General features: G+C 45.8%; 1 protein-coding gene across 2 annotated transcripts in view; it reads left to right on the forward strand.

Moving 5' to 3' along the window:
• Positions 1–2,981: 2,981 nt before the first annotated feature.
• Positions 2,982–21,586, forward strand: part of FAM124A (family with sequence similarity 124 member A) — a 111,516-nt gene continuing 92,911 nt past the window's right edge. For both annotated transcript variants that reach the window (XM_039236096.1, XM_039236097.1), the window contains exons 1-2: positions 2,982–3,057; positions 12,007–12,038. In XM_039236096.1, coding sequence (XP_039092027.1) covers positions 2,993–3,057; positions 12,007–12,038 — 97 coding nt within the window. In that variant the 5' untranslated portion in view covers positions 2,982–2,992. The remainder of the gene's footprint in view (positions 3,058–12,006; positions 12,039–21,586) is intronic.

Raw genomic sequence — 21,586 nt, forward strand, 5'->3', positions numbered from 1 at the left:
TCTCTCTGTTTTGGGACACACCATTCTTTTTGGAGTGTTTCTCTCCATTTGTGTGTTCTATCGTAACATGTAATTTAATGAGTCTCCCCCTCTGGATTATAAACTCCATGATGGCAGGCATCTTGTCTGTTCCCGTTTTCCTTTCTTTGTGTATCGAGAAGTTACCCTCTTGTCTGATATTTAAATAGTTATTGAATGAATCGATAAATTTAAAATGGTTATTAATGGCATTGTTCAGTAGATCGCTTACCCAGTGTAATTTTTTTAAGTTTACTTATTTTGAGAGAGAGAGAGAGAGAGAGAGAAGGAACAAGTGGGGGAGGGGAAGAGAGAGGGAGAGAGAGGATCCCAAGCAGGCTCCATGCTGCCAGCGCGGAGCCCAAAGCAGCACTCAATCTCACGAACCAAGAGATTGTGACCTGAGCTGAAAATAAAAAGTCAAATGCCTGAACCACTCAGGTGCTCCTCACACAGTGTAATTTTGCCTCAAGTGAGAATTTTCTTTTAAACATCAGTACTAGGGGGTGTGCCTGGGTGGCTCAGTTGGTTAAGTGTCCAACTTTGGCTCAGGTCATAATCTCATGGTTCGTGGGTTCGAGCCCTGCATCGGGCTCTGTGCTGACTGCCAGCTCAGAGCCTGGAGCCTGTTTCAGTCTGTGACTCCCTCTCTCTCTGACCCTCCCCTGCTCATGCTGTCTCTCTTTCTCTCTCTCCTAGAAATAAATAAAACATTAAAAATTTTTAAAAAATCAGTACATAGGGTGGGGTGAGGGGAGTTTCCCCACAAGTACTGGCACTCTTCTTTCTTCCAGCCAATGAGCATAAATTGAGTACAATACATCCATTTCTGTTTTGCATGCAAGGAATTTTACGTTCAGTAAAGATAATTCAGTTAACATTTGGCATTGGCATATTTACCTGTGCTCTTTTTCTTAATGATGAGATTGTACTTGTATTCTTTCACTGGATTTCTCTTTTGTGTAATTTGATTAAGATACAAACAAAAAAGAGTGATATTTAGGAAGAACCGAAGAGAGGGGAGGGGAGGAGAGAGGAAAGAAAATATATTCCTCTTCAAGATATAGCTTGTCACTGCTTTGCAAGTTAGGATTGAAAATGTAGCTAGCTCATGCTTTCAGTGTAATGGTAGCTGCCTGTGACTGGTGTTTGACATTATCAGGACACAGGCTAAGTATTTTTACATGCATGTTCTCATTAAATTCACAACAGGCTACAGAATCGTTATCAATAGCGCCATCTTCTAGATAAGTACATTAAGGCTCAAAGAAGTTAAATAGCTTGGCCTTAAAACAGAAAAAAGAAATGAGTGGCTTCCAATGGTCTGGAGAGGGCTGTCAGAATTAAATCCTGATTGTTGTTATTTTTTTAAATTTTTTTTATGTTTTATTTCTAGCAGAGAGAGAGAGAGAGAGACAGCGCGAGCAGGGGAGGGTCAGAGAGAGAGGGAGTCACAGACCGAAACAGGCTCCAGGCTCTGAGCTGGCAGTCAGCACAGAGCCCGACGCGGGGCTCGAACCCACGAACCGCGAGATCATGACCTAAGCGAAAGTCGGACGCTTAACCGACTAAGCTACCCAGGCGCCCCAAATCCTGATTGTTTTTATCCTGCCTCCCCTCAAGCTTTCTTTCAGCCTCACACTACCTACTAGGGAGAGGTGTGCCCCTCCAAGAGTGATCATTACCTCCCCCAAGGCCATGATGGGGGTTCTTTTTCTTTTCTTTTTTTTCCTGAGAGAGAGAGACAGCATGAGCAGGAGAGGGTCAGAGAGAGAGGGAGATACAGAATTTGAAGCAGGCTCCAGGCTCTGAGCTGGCTGTCAGCACAGAGCCGGACGCAAGGCTTGAACCCACGAACCGTGAGATCATGACCTGAGCCGAAGTCGGATGCTCAACCGACTGAGCCCCGCAGGCGCCCCCACGTTGGGGGTTCTTAATCAACATCCATTATCCTCTGACTGCGACAACCCTGGAATGCAGATACATCCCATGGTCTTTATTTTTAAGGGCATTTTTAAAAATAGCAAAAGAATGCATGACACAGATGTAAACTGGCAAGTAGGGTGGTGGGAAGCCACTCAGACCTGCGCTAAAAAAAAAAAAAAAAAAAGTGATAATGAATTCAGTGTTGGCAATTCTCAGGAAACTGTAAGAAAACACCTAGGTGTTCCAACTGGTCCCAGTAAAGAACCAGACCTCTCCTTGCTTTCACGGTGCAGTCGGGTGTTTCTGGGTGCTGCTCCCAGCTACGGGGCTCAGGCACCTCCGGGCAATCTCCGGGACGCAGGATTCCGGGCTGTGGGCCCAAGCGAGAGGGGCGGCTCCTATGCACACGCACACACATACACTCGCACACCACACGCGGTCACAAAGCACAGATGGACACACAGGCTCGGCACTTACACAGAAGCGCGCACCTACAAACATCTACCTCACCCAGTCACCCACATCACACCACAACAAGGCGCACGCGACTTCACGCCTCGCCCACTCATGCACGCAAACCACACACGAGCCGGCACACGCTCGCGCACACGCTCGCACCCCGGGCACACACCCTCTTGCGCGCGCCCAAGCCCTGGCTCACCGGCACGCGCGCGCGCGCACACGCTCACGCCCCGCGCACACACCCTCTTGCGCGCGCACGTGGCCTCGCTCACCCGCACACACGCGGGCGCATCCGCGCGCGCACACGCACACGCTCGCACGGCCGAGCGGCGAGGGGCGGGGCCGGGCGGGAGGGGCAGCCGGTGCCGGGCCGGGTGCCGCCAGGAGAGGGCGCGGCGCGGCGCGGCGCAGGGGAGCGCGGCTGGTGCCGGAGTTGTTGCCCGGAGCCTGGCGCCGCGAGACGCGCGCCGCGAGCCCTGCCCGCACCGGCTGCGCGAGGCGAGGCGGGGCGAGGCGGGGCGGCCCAGAGGGAGCTCGCCCCCGGTCACGCCGGCGCTCGCGAGCCGAGCGCGGCGGGGAGCGCGCCATGGACCCCAAAACAGGCGGTGGCGAGGAGGATGACTGCGTGGACTCAGGCGCCGAGACCGGAGGGTGAGCCGCGCCGGGCGGGGCCGGGCCATGGGCTGGGCGGGGCGGGGGGCGCTCTCTGAGTTGCGCTGCGGCCGCTCCCTGTCCGGGACCTTCCTGGACCCCGCGGCAGAACCCGAGCCGCTTGGGCCGGACGGGCCGCCGCTCCTGCCGGACCCCCAGTGGAAGGCAGGGGGGCTGTGGCCGGCCGGCTTCCTCCTGTTCGGTCCCCGAGGGCCGAGCAGCGTGGTGCGTAGCTGCCCGGGGCAGAGGGGGCCCCACCCCCCTGGGGGCGGAGAGGAAAGTGGAAGGACTCAAGGTTCAGAGTAAACCCCCCTCGACACACACCATCACACCCCTCCTTGCTCCCCGTTATCGCTGAGATGATGTGGAGTACCCGGCAGACGCGGTGTGCCCCTGAGATCATCGTTAGACAGGAGATGCTCTTGCACTTGTTTCGACCTTCCGCGAGGACTTTATTCGTCGAGTCCGGGTTGGGGGCTGGGGACTGGAAAAGGATATGACCCCCGACACCTAAAATTCTTTCAGAATCATATAAGGGGATGACATTTTTCAATTCATGGCTTTATTGTGCTTGCTGAGACCCGCTGCTCCACTCCTATTTCCCCGCGAACTTTTCTCTGCGCACCTGTCCCAGCCTTGGGTACAGGTGGGATGAAAATGGTGCTATGACCCAGCCCTGCTTAAAGAAATAGCCTCATCGCTTTAACAGACTCAAACAAGTAGCCCAGACCTTTATCTCTGGGGACTAATTAGCCTTCTCCCAACGACACCGTTTTCCTGAGTGGGACAAAGGACCGAGTATCTTTAAGGAGATGAATGTCATTGTAAATGCTTCCACCCAGCTCCTATCTGTAGAGGACTTCCCTGTGCAGAGTCAGCGAACATCCAGGATGCGAGTTCTGACCCCGGAGGAAAGGATGTCCTTTCCTCTCCGGAGTAACCCCGGGGGTGGGCTGGAGCTGTTCAGATTACAGAAAGCTTCGTTCCTGGAAAGTTGGGGAGATTTAGACTAATCTCGGGGCTTGTCAGCCTTGCGAGGACAGGAAGAGAGTCCAAACCCAGAATAAGCACCAGGGGCTGATCTTGTGAAAGGCTTCCTACACAGTCACTCCTGCCTGGCCAGCCCCAGCCTTACTCGCAGCCACTACCCATTCGTAACCCCAACCTGGGACTTTACACCTACAGCAGTGGGCTTTCCCTGTTACCCAAACTTGTGATCATTTATGGTTCACTGTGAAACTCACATACATTCTGGTGAAGTAACCTGATTTCAAATACTGAACTCCCGTGCCTCCCCCCACCCCCACTTAGTGTGTATGGCATTTATCAACTTTAATTGAAGATCCTTGGCTTTTCTTTTTTCCTGCCCCTAGTTAGCTAGGGCATGAATAGAAGAAAAAAGCAAAATAAACTAGCTTGTTTTCACCTGGGTTAAATAAGGCGCTAACAGGTTCATCCATTTTCAGTTTGCAGAGCTCACCTGAGACAGGTATTTTTCCCAAAGATTCTTTCCCGGGGAAGTGGAGGGGAGGCCCTGACCCAGGTGTGACCACTCCCTGGGATTCCAGTGGACAGCATGGCAGCGGCCAGGATTCCTGGGAGGGGCTTGCTGAACACACAGACACCAGAACTTCTATTCACTGTTCTGTCACTGAAGTGTGTTGTTGTAACAGAACAGAGTTGTTTACGTATTGCCTTAGTAGCATCCTTAAGCTAAAGACCAAGGTAAAATGGCAGGCCCTAAATATAAGAGTTGCGATGTATAGTTACTAATCTTGCATTTGCCTCATATTCTGTATTTCCTGAACTTTGGTTTGGTTATCAAAAAGCTGTTCATAGTGTCCTAGCTTTTGCAGAGTTTGCCTCCTCTCACCCTCTCTAGCTTTTCTATAGCTACCTGGCGAGACTATATACAAAGCATGCAGAAAGTGCTTAATGCGTGTTTGCTATCATGAGTATTTTTAAAGCACAAACCTGATTCTGTCCCTCTCCCTTCCAAACTTTTAGTGACTCTGGCGTCTGTAACCTACAAAGAGCTTAGGCTGGCCTACAAGTCCCCCCGATGTTACAGGGTCCCTGTCTGGCCTTACTTTTCGGCAGGACTGCACTTGTAGCTGCATCAAGCCACGTCAGCGAGGTGTTTCTGATTCCTTGCCTTTGTCAAGCCGCCCTTTTTGCCACCTATGTCCCTCCCCACCTGGCATGCCTGTCTACCAGGTGAAACTCTATCTTCATTCCAGACTCAGCTCAAGTGACACATCGCCTAGGGCAGGGATCATTAATTTGGGGTCCATGAATTGCTTGAAGTCTCACGCGAAAAGATGTTCTTTGTGACTTTTTATGACAAGAGGCTTCTTATCAGACGCTAGAAGTAGCCTGCGATGCCCTCCAAAGTAAGATTGGGCAGCATAGCGAGAAGTTTCATTTCCAGCATGTTGTGTCTGAGGTATTGGGAGACATCTGAAGGATGGTTGAGGATCTATGTAGACAGGGGGTCAGCATGATGCTGCTGCATTTGGGGACCATCACCCTCAAAATGGCAGTTGCCGTCCAGGAGCAGATTAAATCAACTGAAGGTAGTAAAAAGCCAACACTTACTAGCAATTACTCTGTGCCGGGTGCCGTCCGGAGCCTTTTACGTAATCCTCCAACAACGCTGTGGAGCAGGTATTATTTAAGACCAGCCTTGAGAAATGACAGCATCTAAGTGTCGGTGAAGGAGGAGGGGCTCGCAGGGGCCTGAGGAAGGGGAGGCAAGGGTGGGAAAAGGAAGAATGTGGTTTCCTACAGACCAAGGGGAAGAAGGGAAAGGCATCAACCGTGCCACTGAGAAATGCATTGAGTGAAGGAACGTGAGGTGCTCTTTTTTCAAGCGGAGGTAACGAAGGAAAGGTGGAGAATTAGACAGGAGTGGTGGAGGCAGATGCCGCGTACTCTCCTCGTGGCTCCAGGAGGGAGCAGAAGGTGCTGAAAAGGTGGTCGCAAGAGTGCTTTGTCTGAGAAAGGGAGGGGTGAGGGGAGGCAGTAAGTAGCAGGAGAGAAGCGGGGGTGCAGGAAGGATTCCCAAAACACAGGCAATAATTAGTCTCATATAAGTATGTGTTTATAGAAAAGACTCTATAAAAACTAAAGAATAAAGCTAAAGAAAAACTCATGGTTTGTATTGTCCACTTTCTGAAAAGGTAGAGATACATTGGACTTCAGACCTCTCGGTTAGAAGGGGAGAGCGCTCTCTTCTTACAACTTAGCGGGGAAGATGGGTTTCCATTCCAAGCAATTGCAACCGCCTCCCTCAGGAAAATGGAGATTTGAAATAGATATTTGGGCAATGTTGAGTGAGAACCCGACTGGGATTAGTGATTATGAATGGATGATGGTACCACTCCACCTTGCTATTTATTTTCCTGAAGCGGTGCTCAAGTCCTTCGGGACAGGCAGAGGGAGATGGTGAGTGGTTGAGATCATCAGGGTTTGGAGGAGAAGGCCTATTGCCAGACACTGTGAACAAAACATAGGAGCAAGGGATTTGGGGGTATTTGATGGAGCTGTCGATCTTTTCGGCAGCATGATCAAAGAGAAGGCTCCAAGAATTTGTGTGTCCCAATCGCCAGTGGGCACACTGTGCTGATCGCTTTGAAAGCGACAATCAGGGGCGCCTGCGTAGCTGTTAGTTAAGCTTCCAACTTCGGTTCAGGTCATGATCTCATGGTTCGTGAGCTGGAGCTCCACGTCAGGCTCTGTGCTGTCAGATCCTCTGTCCACCCCGCCCCCCCAGCCCCTCCCTGACTCACATACTCTCACTCTCTCAAAACTAAATCAAAATATAGTTTTTAAAAAGTGACAATCAAAAGAGGTTACCTTTAGTGTTCTCTTCTGCAAAATGGGGATGACGATAAAAGTACCCACCTCACAGGGTGGTTGTGAGAACAGAGTCAGGTTACTGGGGTTCAACTCTGTGCCTTTAGTGTTCTTTTCTGCAAAAGGGGGTTGACGATAAAAGTACTCACCTCACAGGGTGGTTGTGAGAATTAGACTGTACATTTAAAGCCCCTAGACCAGTGCCTGGCGTAAGCGAACCCTCCGTACATGATTTCTCATCATGCTATTACTAGTGTTGTGAACAACACTCCCAATGACTCAGAGTTGTATATAATAAAAACACATATTTTCAGGTGCACTCAAGATCATAAGCTCTTTATACTCATCACCGCGGGTGCTCTGATGTTTTTAAATGCCCTAAGCAATTTGATCATCGTTCAGAACATCTGCGAGGTGATAGGGCATGCCTCAATATTATGATGATTATTTTACAGATGAGAAAATGGAGGTTCAGAGGGTGCATGACTAGTAGTGGCCTAAATGGAAGCCTGGGTCCCTAGCAGGCTTCCCTGCTAGTGCCTCTCAAAGAGCCATTGATTTGTGGTTAATTCTTGTTTCCTGCTCAGACGCTGTCTTTTGCTTGAAATGCTATCTCTGCTGTCTGACCTACGTAGTACAGGCCAAGATGAAAGGCAAACTAGTATTCTACTGTGGCAATTGATGTCATTTTGAAGCTCTCCTTTTCCAAATGCACTTGAAAGAGCAAGATTTGTGCTTCTGTGCACTTTTTGTTAGAAAAAAATGGCAAGCCAGCTACTGATTATCTTAAGAAACAGAATCCCTTAACAGAGGGACAGGCAGTGTTGTTGTAAACCAAAATAAAAGACACAGAGTAAGATGAATGCTTTATAATGGGTGTTTCATTGGTGATGTCTCCCAGATTTGGCTCCTGAGCCACTCTTTCGAATATGGCCATTATCTGATGGGTTATTTTCTAATACTTTATAAATGTTTGTTTATTTTGAGAGAGGTGAGGGAGGGAGAAGCAGAGAGAGAGAGACAGGATTCGAAGCAGGCTGTGTGCTGTCAGCACAGAGCCCCACATGGGGCTCGAACTCATGAGCCGTGAGATCATGACCTAGGCTTAAGTGGATGCTTAACTGTCTGAGCCACCCAGGTGCCCTGGATTCTTTTTGTTCAGAAGTTTGATGTGGCACGAATGAACCCTACTTCCATGTCACCCGTCACAGCTTCTGAAAACATAGTCACACCATACCCTTTGGATGACCTCCACCTGATATTTCACTGTGATTTAAGAGATAGCAAACAATTCACAGGTCTACCGTTTAGAAGCAACTGAATGCGAAAGGATGGGGGGAATAAATTTGAAGATGGGACAGGTTTAGAGAACAGGAAAAGGTGAAATCTTGCAGAGAAACAGGATGATCTATTAGGCACTCTATTATCTTTGTGTTGAAGGTGGAGCTAGTTAGCTCTAAATTACCATGGCATCTAATTCAATGGGCTGAGAGCTAACAGATGAGATCCATGATGCATTGAGCTGATGTTTTAGAGAAATGTCAAGATCAATATTACTGAAATGCCAAGATCAATTCTTACGCCAAGATTTTCTTGGAAAAGAGAATTCAAGAAGGTATATGGCTTAAGACAGTAATAAGCTGTCTTAAGTACAGACCCTTTTATATATAACCCCTATAGGCATATAAAATACAGTGAAGGGACTGCATCTAACTTTCGGGTCATTATTGGCACAGATACTAAGTACAAGTAATATTTGCAAATGTGTCTCCTATATGTGTCAGATGTGTGAAAATATACAGTCCTTGCATTGTTCTGCTTATCTGTATCATGTGCCCATGCACTTTTCTTCCTAAAATTCATAGATCCTTTCGTGCCTTGTTTTTGCAGAGTTGAATGTCTTGTGCAGAATTAGGATGTGAGACCAGTAAACGGGATTCACAAGGTCCCCTTCTGCTGTTCCCACTTACCTTAAAACAGCTGGGGATAATCGACCCCTCCGGAGAACTGCGCTCAAGATCTGAAATTGTTTGAACCCGTTTAAGCACAAAATTGTTTTAAGCTTTACTTTCGCCAGCAGTATTTCCAGTAAATAATCTCTTGGAGTTATTTGCAATGTATTTTTTGAGCTGTAAAAGTGTCCATACCTTGACTCAGTTCCTGTATCCCCCTCATGATAATTTTTCTAAGGAAAAGAAAGTAAACCTCAAGCTATATTTATAAGTGTCTCACACCGTATGCCCTGCAGAAGTGAACAATCAGAAACAATCATACAGCAAAGACAAGGCAAATGGTTGAATAAACTATAGTACATCACTCTATCTAAAATTATAATTACAGGAACTATAGCAACATGTTGTGATGGCATTTGGTGAAAAGAGTGGTTTCAGATTGTATCTCCATCTTTATGGCAACTGTGTGCAAATTACACGAACAAGATCAGAGGCCAGAGGGCAATGTGAGGCGTTAGGTGACTTTTCTTCCCGTTTTATTTCCGTTGTGATGGTGGACAGGGCTGGGGTGAAGGGTCAGTGCAGAGCTGGGCAGAGGCCATCATTCACAGGAGGAGGGGTTGTGTTGTACACTGTTGAGCTGGAACTTCATCCACAGAGTGACGTGATCAGGTTTGTGCTTTGCAAAGACCGGCTGCTGTTTGGGGAAGGAAATGGAGTAAGTCAAGAGTGAAGGCCGTGTCTTTCATCACAAGAGATACATAGAGGTGCATGGCCGGGACCTGAGTTATGCAAGCACCTATCCTAAAACTGCTGCTGTTACACCTTAAGATGCTTGAAATAGGTGTCACATGTAAGTTCCATTCTGCATCCATATCCGTCTGTATGCAGATCTTTAAAATGTATGCACTGTGAAACTTGTCTGCCTTAGGGGTATTTGGAAGCTCCTAGTTGAAAATACAGATTTTTAATACATAGTCCAATCATGCATTGCCATTGAATGCTACATTTGAATTGTCATGAAATTTCTTTAAAGCCTGACCATCGTAAAATGATCATATTGGATTGGGATTGTTTGGTCATTGCAAAAGCTTGCGGAGCATTGGTTGCATTCATATACAGTTACATTTCTTTTTTTAAGTTTATTTATTTTGACAGAGAGCAAGCAAGAGAGTATGCATGCAAGAGGGCAGAGAGAGAGAGAATCCCAAGCAAGCTCTGCCCTGTCAATGCTGACCTGGGGCTTGATCTCACAGACCAGAGATCATGACCTGAGCTGAAATCACGGAGTCCAATGCTTAACTGACTGAGCCACCCAGGCGCACCTACAGTTACATTTCTAAGTTTTGTCTTAAAGCTAATTTATGTCCTGCTCAGTTCCAGGAAGAATTTAATGTCCCAACGCTGGGGTTACTGATCCCGACTGTCCTCTCTGGCATTTTGCTCAGCCAGCGTGTCCCCATGCCCGTGCTAATCCTTACACCTTTCAGTTTCTGACTTGCCATCAGCCTGCACTGGTACTTCAAGTCCTTATCATTGCCCACCTCCTGGTCTCCTCGCCAATAGTAGCACTTTAGTTTGCTAACCAATAATGTAAGAAATTGGATTCAGTGTAGGCGGATGCAGTTTGTAATACATAAAGGGATATGCAAATGTTAGTAGTTGCTATTCTCTCCAGCTTGAAAATTCAATGATTCTGTAACTGCTAAAGCATTTCATTTGAAAGGAGAAAACTCCATGCATTTTTTCTTCCATTTTGTTCCTCTACCAATAAGTCAGTGCATCATTTTGCATGAGAGACGTAGGTTATTTTAACTAGTAAGAGGTGTGCTTTTTTATGATTTTTTTTGAAGTTTTGTATATACTTTGTTGATGTGGTAACAGTCAGTGGAGTGAAAATGGGATGAATTAAGAAAGGCAACATGAGACTAAGTAAAAGTGTGTATGTGGAAAATGAAATATAATTAACTATTTTATTTGCATAACCATGTCCCCTAACTACCACCTTGCCTAATAAATCCCTACGTGCCTGAGAGATTAATTTCCTACTGAGAATGACTTTGGGACACTGGGGGGAGAAGACCGAGGACTTGTATGCCATATACGTTGCCAGAGAGGGAAGGCTTCCCAGCCACACAAGTAGAGCAGAAACTTCGTTGAGATTAAGCAGGCAGATCCTTGGCCAGATTCCCGTTCTCCCAGAGGCTGAGTGCCAGGAGCTGGTCTTTCAGCCTAGAAACTGATGGGTAATTTCACCCTGGCCCCAACCCTGCCTTTTCCCTTTCCCTATCACAGCCCACATCCTGTTACTCCAATCTGCAGAAGGATTTCTTCTCAGCTGGAACTGAAATCAGTCAAACATCATTATGCCTTTGTGTTTCCTGATGGCCAGCCAGACCCTGACTGTGGGAGCCCTCACAAGCCAGGGTCTGTTCGCGCTGCCACCAGGCTCCGTCACTGCTCTGCTGATGGCAGCACAGACATTTCCCCGTGGTGTGGAGCTCACCTGAAGGGTGCTTATGTGCAGAGGTCTAACCTTCTGGGGAGTCATGAACCCCTTCGAGAATCTGTTGAAAACTTTGAACCTTCTCCCCAGAAAAATAAGCTTCCATTCAAAAACTTGCCAGCGGATGTAGATGGTTCGGGACCCAGCTGGTCTCCCATCTTGGAGATTCAGGGAGCCTACATGAAGGACCCCCACTTTCTAAAATGCCTTTAGGGCCACCTGGGTGGCTCAGTCAGTTGAGCGCCCAACTTCGGCTCAGGTCATGATCTCACAGTTCGTGAGTTCAAGACCCATGTCAGGCTCTCTGCTCTCAGCTCGGAGCCTGCTTTGGATCCTCTGTCCCTGCCCCATCTCTGTCCCTACCCTGCTCTCTCTCTCTCTTTCTCAAAAATAAATGGGAAAAAAAAGTTTAAAGTTTTGCCTTCACATTGAGACATAACTTTATTTTGCGCAAAATCCCTCTGCACTAGTCTGATTTGTGGCATTTCCTTACCATTTAAATGGCTACTTACCACTATAAGACTTATTTTTATTCTAGCATGAAGAAATCATTTGGATAAGGAAAAGTAATGTCAAAAAAAAAAAAAAAAAAAGAATGTCTAATCCTACTAACACTAAGGTTTTGTGTTTCAGGTCTGACTACAGCCACATGTCCTCCACCAGCAGTAAGTATGGTTTAATGTCCTTCAGCACTGGCTTCCCAGCCCCACCTGTCTGTGTAACCCAGGCTCTAACAGAAGAATCTCCCAAGGTATCGTTGCCAAAGAGTGTGATGAGGATCCTCTGACTCTGAAAGTCGGGGCGTTTCCTGGAGATTTTAATTGTACCTTGGTTTCAGAACTAACCAGCTCTAAGAAATAATTAGTTCTTAAATTCTCCAGGAAACGCCCCGACTTTCAGAGTCAGAGGATCCTGTATTTGGTTCTTTGGCAAGGACGTTCTTTGGGCAATTCTTCTGTTAATGCCACTACTTTTCCTTTGGAAACTGAGCCTAGAGGAACTAGCCCAGGCTTTGTTAGGATGATGAATGCTTCTAAAACAGCTTCTCTGAATAATCTAAGGTTACTCATTCATTCAACAAACATTTATCAAATTCCTGCAGCCCAAAGGCTAACAGTGCAGAGCACCCATGGGGTGGCCTCAGTTCATCTGTTGGGTCCATGTCCTCCCTTGTAGCTCTGTATGTGCAGGCAGATGTCATAGATGATTATCCTATGTGGTTAAAAAAAAAAAGTGATTGGGAATATGTTTATAAACACACTGTAAGCACAGAAAAACATGCCTGTATTAAATACTAATTTACAAGTAAATCTATTCATGGGAAATGAGGCCTTATATCTAGGAACAATTTGTAGTGATTAGGATCACTACATAAATGACCAGAGCCATTCAGATTAATTAAACACCTATTTTAAAATAACAAAAAAAAATTGCCTTACAATAAAAGCGCTGATTATTTGAATCAGTAAATACTGAATTGTTTTTCCTGTCTTACTTCCCTGTTAAGCCTCAATTCTAAATAGTACCCAAATGGAAGGCCACTTAATTGGATTATTCTATTTATTGATGTACTGGCTTCGTTTTCCTTTGCAAAAAGAGACTGTGCAGAAAGCTGTATTTCTGGAATTGTAATTTAGTGTCAAATTACATTTAGTTATTAGTATAACTGCAGCGAATAATCTCTGAACATTTTAGCCAACTGGAGACCCAACATTGCCCCTTAGTTATTAAGAACCATTAGTAATAATGAGAATAATGCTCCAGTGATTTGCATTCCCTCCCGAAGCTTCTGCCTTCCTACCAATCAGGGAAGGCTCTCTTGAACTCTCTCTCTCTGCTGCCATTCTCATTCCACTCAGTTTTGCCCAGAAGCTACATTTCTTTAAGAATGATTTTTATGAAATACTTGCCTACAGCCTTTGCTCAATTTGTAGCTCTCCAATCAGCCCTCTGGGTCACAACAAAGCACCTCTCTTGTCAGCAAAACCGGTAATTTGGTTTGGGAGGCTTTCGTCTCCATTATTTTAATTGCGATCTCTGAGTTGGAATTTCTCTTAGTGCAACTGGGATCAATAGCTGTTTATTGCTCTTCCTTTTCTCTTTAAATATTTGGTGATTCTTGCCTCAGTCTTCAGTGTTGGGACCTCTCGGTAAGTGAGGATGTGTATGCATTTCATATTTTAGTTAGGAAATGTATTTGGCTATAAATAAGGAAAATAAATGACTTAAGTAGGCATTTGTTTTCCTCTAACATTAAAAAAAATGCTCAGAGGAGGCATAGCAGGTCTGATAGGAAAGCCCTTTTTATGGTTTTGCTTGGCTTTTGGCTTCGGTCCTTAGGGTTGCCTCAGAGTTACAAAATGGCTGCCTCTGCCGAAGGCATCACATTCTTGTTCTGGGCAGGAGCAAGGGGTGAGTAGATACTGCTGGGCCCTTGGCTATCTGTGCCTAGTGATTGCCTGGCCTGCCTTTCTTACCAGCCAGAAGCATAAATCCTGGCCCTACCCAGATGTAGAAATAGTCCTCTTTAGCAGTCAGTGAAAGGTAACAGAGTGGACCCTTTCTGAAAGGGGAAAAAAAATTAAGTCTGAAGTCTTAAATCTATCCTTTAAAAAACAGCTTTGACGGTGCTACAGTAATAAAAAATATTTTCCAAGTAGATGTGAAAACATCATTGTCCCATGAACTAGATAATCACATTCAGAGGACTGAGTAGAGAGATATTTACTGCCCAATCTGAATGATCCAGTTCCAAGGTCGCTCCTTGTCATGGCCCATGGCTCCTTGTCAGGACCCACAGAGCTGACTGGCCCCAGGTCCCACTTGTCCTCAGAGCCGCTCCTGTATCTCAGTCATTCCCCTCCCCTTGGGCGTCCTCTCAGAATGGCTCAGTTCCGAATGATTCCTGGCTGGGATCTGAGCATTGGTTCTAACCATTCACTCTTAGGAAGTGGATTTTTCTGTCTGCTAGTGGTTCCTGGTCAGCAGTCACATGATTAGTCTTTTACCCATTCGCTCCTGAGTTCACGGGGGCAGAACTTTTGTGGGCTGAGCTAGGGTTAGGGTTGGTTTGTCCATGGTCAGGTTTCGTCATTGCTAGAATTGGCAGGAAAGCTTCCTCCAAGAACAGCAGTTGCTATTTAGGTGTTCTCTTTTCCCTCAGAATGCGGGGCTGTTTCCTCATGCTGCCTGCCCCTGACGGGAGGAGAGGAAAGGTCATCACCAAGAGAAAGTACAAGAGCGGAGGCTTCTAGAAAGTACTTCTAGAGTGGAGTCTGGGAGGGCATGTGGCTCATGGGCATTCTGTTTTTCCTTGACCTCAAGGATCATGACATCACATTTCCATTGGCTGTTTTTGATGCCTCTTCTCAGGTCTGGGGGGATGCGGCTGAGGAGGCTTCTTTTAATGGATAGTTTTGTTTTGTAAATTGGGTAAGTGTAAGTTTGGGTAAAGTTTTTTCTACCTGCAGTGGGTCCCTTTACCTTTTTTAGATTGACAGAGCTGACAAGGTTTTCCTTCATGCTTTCGGCAAAGCTAAATGCACTGTTAACACTCAGATTTCAATAAATCATAATACTTCCTAGAAAAGATGGATTTAATTTATACTCTCAGAATTTTAGGTGGTTTTTCCAGAAACCTGGTTAGAAGATCATCAAGCCACTGTGTACAATTTGCATTCTTAAGTGACTTAAATAAAAAAGAAGTTTTATAAACAGGATAAAATAAAAACAATAATTATGCCAGGAGAAGAAAATCAACTACTCCACGTAATGCTAATGAAATTCCCATCATGTATGATTGAATATTTTCATTCAAATAAAGATTATAATCATAGTTGGAGAATTATTCTCAAAATATGCTGGGAGCTTAAAAATGGTATTTTGAGGACAGTGTAGCATGTCTTGAGGATCTGTAGCCCAGGGATAATGCCAGTAGGAGGTGCTCAAAGAATTCACTACTTCTCCTTATTGAAGACTGTTCTCCAAGAGCCTCCTCTATTTGCCCTCCTAACTTGTGCCTTAAAACTGCTCCTTCTCAAAATTCAGGTAGGAGTCATTAACTCTTTACCTTATAAACTGCCAGTGGCAGCAGAAATGCCTCACAATTTCGTGCCACTTCATACCTTTCAAAATGCAAACGGTAGAAGATCTGCTGAAGTGATACAGAGGCCCTTGGCAATGCCCTGAGGACTTCGCCGTATCTGAAATGATGGAGAAATGGTCATGAACAGCGTGTTCTGCTGATGTGAGCCCGGGACCGCAAACCAAGCTATGTAAAAACGGGACACATCATGGGGTGGGCAGGAGTCACGGAATCCGTTCTGCAACCCACCCAGGCCTCAGATTCCAGCCCTCCTGTTGTGGCCCACCCCCACCCCCGCCCCCAGCCTCTTACCCCGCTTGCTTTTCCTAGCCCCCTGCTGTGTCCTTCCAATGACTCAGGTAGCTTCCTAGATTCCTGCCTGCACTCTCCTGCTGGCCCTGAGCCCCCCAGGCTGTAGGTCCCGTGGAGTTCTGTCCTCCAAGCTTTCCTTTCCTGGGTCGCCATGTCTGTGACCAGATGCCACAGGCCCCTGGACACAACCTCTTCTTGAGGACAAAGGGTCAAGTGGTTGCAGGCATTTTTCAAATAGGAAAGTCAGGCGTCTTCAGTTCATTGCAAGGCCTCGTGGCTGGTCTAGAGCCACGGCAGCGGCTTGTGGGGCCTGCGTCCCTGCTGCCTGGGAGATCCTTCATCCCCTCCCAAGGCTGCCTCGTCTCACATAGATACCATCTTCTCCCTTAAATTTCTTCATAGTCTCATCGTTTCCTTGACATTTGAGGATATTGAAATATCCCACGTTTTAATTTTATCTTTGGCACATCAGCACGGAAAGAAAGGTCAGCTCATTGTGATTTAATTAGTAAACAAAGGTAAGGAGCTTTGGAAGCGATATACTGAAAAGGCATGATTGTGTTCTGTGGAACTTGCTGCCGGTGGGGAAGGTTGAAATAAAAATGACCTGTAGCCTGTATCCAAGAGCTAACTTCAGACTTTGGGATCATGAAATGTTCATTGTTTTCTTTCTAACTTAACTTAGACAAGATAAGTTATTGAAAGATTGACGTTTAGGGGCGCCTGGGTGGCTTAGTCGGTTAAGCGTCCGACTTTCGCTTGGGTCATGATCTCGCGGTTCGTGGGTTCGAGCCCCGCATCGGGCTCTGTGCTGACTGCCGGCTCAGAGCCTGGAGCCTGTTTCAATCTGTGACTCCCTCTCTCCCTGACCCTCCCCTGCTCACGCTGTCTCTCTCTCTCTCTCCTAGAAATAAATAAAACATTAAAAAAAAATAATTTAAAAAGAAAGATTGACGTTTAAAGAAGCCAGTTGCGCAGATAAGGACAGTCAGTATCTTAGAGGAGGTGATACTAGCCAATTTAACTTGAATCTGTTTGTAAATTTCATAGTTTTCATTTTTTTCTTCATACAATATTTTCCCCATTATGGCTTTCAGAATAAACACATGTTCTTGTAGGGTCTTATTTCCTAAGATCTAGACAAAACCCAGCTCTCTTCATTAATCCTTATAAAGAACAATTTTAGCCATTGCATGGGCATAATTTTGTGACCAGCGTGAAGTTGGCAATGTGTACAGGTTTGCAAAGAGACTAAAGCATCAACCTTTCCATCCCCCGCTGAACACTCCTATTGCAGTAGAACCATCAGAAGAAAAGTCACCAATTATCTCTAAATCAGAGTGTGACCTTTTAGGCAAAGTTAGTTGTGGATGGTAGTATGGTCTGTGGGGCTAATCTGACAAATATCTTAAGTGGCTCCGTTCAAGACTATCACGACCGTCATCTATTTCCTACATCCTAAGTTTCCTAAGGGCTCATTAGTGATACTAATGAAGTTTGATATACTGTCATAAAGCCAACAGGTGACATAAAACAAATCAAAGGCTGGGAGAAACACTATACTTATTTCCAAGTGGAGGAAAGTCAGGGTTTTGAATTTCTACTCGGTCATCCCATTGAGCCAGGAGCTCTTAATTTTTCAGCATCCAGAAATGAACCCCAAATAAGAACGATTTTCGTCTTTAGTGTGCATTAAGAGCATGGTCACATGCAGAACGGCTCTTGAAGGAGATTCAGGAGAATTGGCAGCCCTAGGCAGGGTCTCCGTGAGTGGCCTGGTGTTGGTCCATGGTGTCCCTAATAACACAGCCCTCCTAGATATGTGGCCATGGCTGCCAGGACCAGTCAGAAATCATGACGATGTTTTGCATGTGGACAGATAGTCTGATTTCCTTGTCCATTCTGTCCTCCTTTGTGGCTCTGCCTTCCATGGTGACTGTAGGATTAAAGCTTGTACTCAGAAGTCTCTATTATATTCCCTGGCACTGGGCATCTGGTATACCTACAGCCTTTGCTCCTGTAGCAATGTGAGAAAGACCCCTTAAGGCTTCTTTCCTCCTCCAGGGAAGGCACTGGCCTCCCTCCAGCTTGCCTTGACTTTTAGAGAGAAGGCCCTGCTATTGGTGGCTCTTCTCATGCTTCTAAGCTTCGAGGCTTTCTGTCAAGTGTGGCTTCTGGTTTGAGACACTCTTTATGTTCCTGGACCTTCCTCTTAGAGCTGGAGCCACTCAGCGTGTAGCTTGTAGATAATGAAAAGGCCACTTGTGGGTGTGTCATTTTTGGCAAGTCTGGGTCTTGAAGCCACCCAGGTGGAGGCTTAGCTGCAGCATGAGAGCGGCAGAATGCCAGCTGGAGCAGGTTGGGGTCCATTCCCTCTGCATGTTGTCAGCTGCCCACAGAAGTGGTATTCTTGGCCTGGCAGAGCACATCAATCACCAGACTGGAAAACTTGCAACTCGGAGTATGTTCCACAGGCCACTACATCAGGATTGCCCCGGAGATTGTTAGAAATGCAGAATTCCAGGCCCCGTTCCAGACCCCCTGAGCCATGTGAGTTGTTTGTACTGAAGTTCTGAGGAGCACTAATCTAGCTCATCTCCCCAGTAAGCAAGGTAGGTATGGTCTCTCCCAATTTCTTTTAGGTTCTGATTTTCAATGGCATAATCTGCACACACTAGGATTTGTATAACGTCTACACGAGAGAAAATTTCACTTGATAAATATTTAAATTATAAATTATTGATAATTTAAAAGAAGAAAATTGTGTTCCTCTCCTGAGTGGCTTATTTTAAAGCATAGAATTTGTTCTTTATCAGGCAAGCTAGAAGTGTGTGTTTGAGGTTTGGTTGGTTAGTTTAGTTTTGTTTGTTTATTTCTTTTGAAAAGCAGACGGCAGCCTTATCTGTAAGATCACAGACTAGTGAATGAAGCCTGAGATGAACGAGGGTGCTGTAGCTGAAAACTAGTACACTTAGACATTATTGGACAGTGTGGGTTCCATATGGTCAGAATTCTCTGCATGGGAACCTGAAAGGCTGGGCAGTACTGGTATTTGGCAGTTGATAAGAACAAAGCAATAAGCAAAGATACACATCAGGAAATGAAAGGGTGAAGACAGTATACCACCCAAACAACTCCTTTCATGCCTTGTTATACTGGCATCTACTTCTCAAAAAATAGGGTGTGGTCCCATGGGCCCAAAGATGCATTTTAATTGTGTGACTTCAGCTACCTAGAGGGTGTCAGTTTCTGTCTCAGGAGAGGAAGGGAAAATGGAGGCAGACCTCTCACAAACACATTTTCCCTTAGAAGCTAAAGCGATGCTGGGGACAGCTGGTCTACCAGGTCATTGGGACCTACCCCTCCCCCACACAAAGGGAGGGAACACGGTCTGTAGTGAGTAGTTTCCATCCCACATTCCTGACATGCTTGGTGCTTTTCTCAATTTTAAGTAATTATTATTACTCAAATAATACATGGACATTATAGAAAAATCAGAAAATACAGATTAGCAAAAAGAAGAAAACTCAGATTCCTATCATCCAGAAATAACCAGTAGTCATAATTTGCCTTTATGGTTTTTTTTTTTTCTGAACATCTATATTGCTATAGATATATATTATTAGCAAAAACAGTATAGTTTTATAGTCTAATTTTCTAAATAAGTGTATGCAAGCTTCTTTGATATCAAGAAACTTCTACGATAGTTTGAATATGCAGTATTCCATTATATTTCTGTATATTCACCAGTGCCCAGTTTTTGGCACCATAGGTTACATTCACTTTTCTATTATTATAAACCTCATTGCCAGGAATATTTTTATACTAAGTCCTTGTGTGTATCCTTCTTTATTTCCTTAGGATAAATTCCTACAAGTGAAATTGCTATAAATGTGTAAAGCTTTTGATGCTTACTGTCAGGTCATTCTCCAGAGATTCCATCTCACTCTCGCACTGGCATGGATGAGGATGCCAGGACCTCATAAAAATTGTGATTTTTATGAAGGAAAAACAATATGGATGGATACACACACAATAACAATGGGCAAAGTGCTCTGAAGAGTCGGTGATAAATGGGGAGACTCTCAGGCTTTGGAGACCCACAACCTGAAGTCTTTTCTGTGTTTCTTCTGAAAAGTATGGTATTGATTACACTCCCGCTGTGACATTAGGCAGCAGTAACAGCCAGCAAAAGCCATCAGTACTCTGCACAGGCTTTATGACAAGTTGGAAGTGTTTGGGGAATATCATGCAAAAAACCAGGTCATACCAACTAAAGCGTAGAATATTCACAATTGATTAGGAAGGGGAAGAGGATCCCGCCCATCTTCCTTCCTTTCTTCTTTGTAAAGCTTCTCTCCTTCCCCCACATGGAGCAGACTTCTATTTTGTTTGGAAACAAAGTGGGTATCTGGAAGGGAAGGAATATTCCATCTGCTCTCACTCCCCTTTTTGTTTCTATCTCACCTGGCATCTCCTGACACTATTGTCAGCACAGAAAGGTAGTGCAGCTGAGCGACGCAGCCCGTGACTGGAAGGCTCCCCTGTCCTTTGTAACAAGAGCAGTTGTGAGAAGTCCTTCATTTGTCTGTTACGGGGAGAACTGGGCTTCCTCTGTGATTCATCTTTATTATTTCACGGCCTCAGGCTTGAGCACAGTGAGGTTAAAATGTGTGTAGGTCACGGATAACCTGGACTCAGAAGCTGGATGCATCTTTCTAAGAGATGGCATGCTTCAGGAGCCACATTCTAGCACTTTATACTCTCAGGTGAGAGCTCTGTATGAACCTCCTGTTACAGTGAGTGTGAATTTTTACAGTCACATGCTCAGGCAGAAAACTAGAACCACTGTACTCATAATGAAGCTGCACTTCACCCCTGAGCTGCCCTCACGCCGAGCAACTGAAGGCACGGGTGCGCTCTGCTATGGGAACCCCACCCCTGCAGGGCTCAGCCCAGAAGTTTTGGTACATGATCCTTCCTCGGAAACACTCTGCCATCCAGATGTCGGTCAGGTCCCTTCCAATCTTCTTTCTTCCATCAGAAGCCCAAACCTGATGTCCTCTGAGCTGGAAAGGCTGCTCTGGCAGCATCGCCCATGTGATCCATGGGGCAAACCCACTGCTGTAGATTTTCAGCTTTCCTTGGCTCAGAAAGCCTTTTCTGTCTCCAAAGCCCCAGCTCTTGCAATAGACAGCCTTTGCCCTTTAAGACGTTTTGTCTGCTGTGATCTGAAAACTGTATATGAATTTAGATACTTGACTGATGGATCTATCTGCTCCCACCCTCCCCAGAAGCAATGAGCAGCCCTGAATGTGCGGGTGGATGGGCAGAGGCCCACAAGGCAGGAAGAAAATTGTGGCGAAGGGGAACTGTGGTTATTATCTCGGAAATTCGTCTGCTGTGTCGTTTAGAACATATCTCCCACTTCATGTTTTTCTTCTGTTTCTCATGTGTGAACACCTTGCTTCTTCAGGTTGTGAGTTCCAGAAGGGACCATTTCTCCTCCCGGGCAGCCGTTGGGGCTGTTTACAGGTGTAGGCACTTCAGAGCTGAAGGGGAGCCCTGAACTGGGAGTCTGGGGCATGTCTGTTCCCTTTCTAGCCCTGCCGTTGAGTAGCCGGTCAACTTGGGCAAGTCGCCAGACCTCATCTATGACATGAGTAGGCTGGACTAAATGCCTCACCCATCTTTAGTTTTCTAGTCATGTCCAGCAAGCTTGCTCTTCAAGGGGGTGTAAGGTACATATTTTCTAAGGAAATGGAAACAACGACCAGGAACATGTCAGTATCATGTTCAGATTGGTCAAGTATTGGG

The sequence above is a fragment of the Hyaena hyaena genome, unplaced genomic scaffold (assembly GCF_003009895.1).
Source record: "Hyaena hyaena isolate Hyena2069 unplaced genomic scaffold, ASM300989v1 scaffold_106, whole genome shotgun sequence".
Classification (NCBI taxonomy): domain Eukaryota; kingdom Metazoa; phylum Chordata; class Mammalia; order Carnivora; family Hyaenidae; genus Hyaena; species Hyaena hyaena.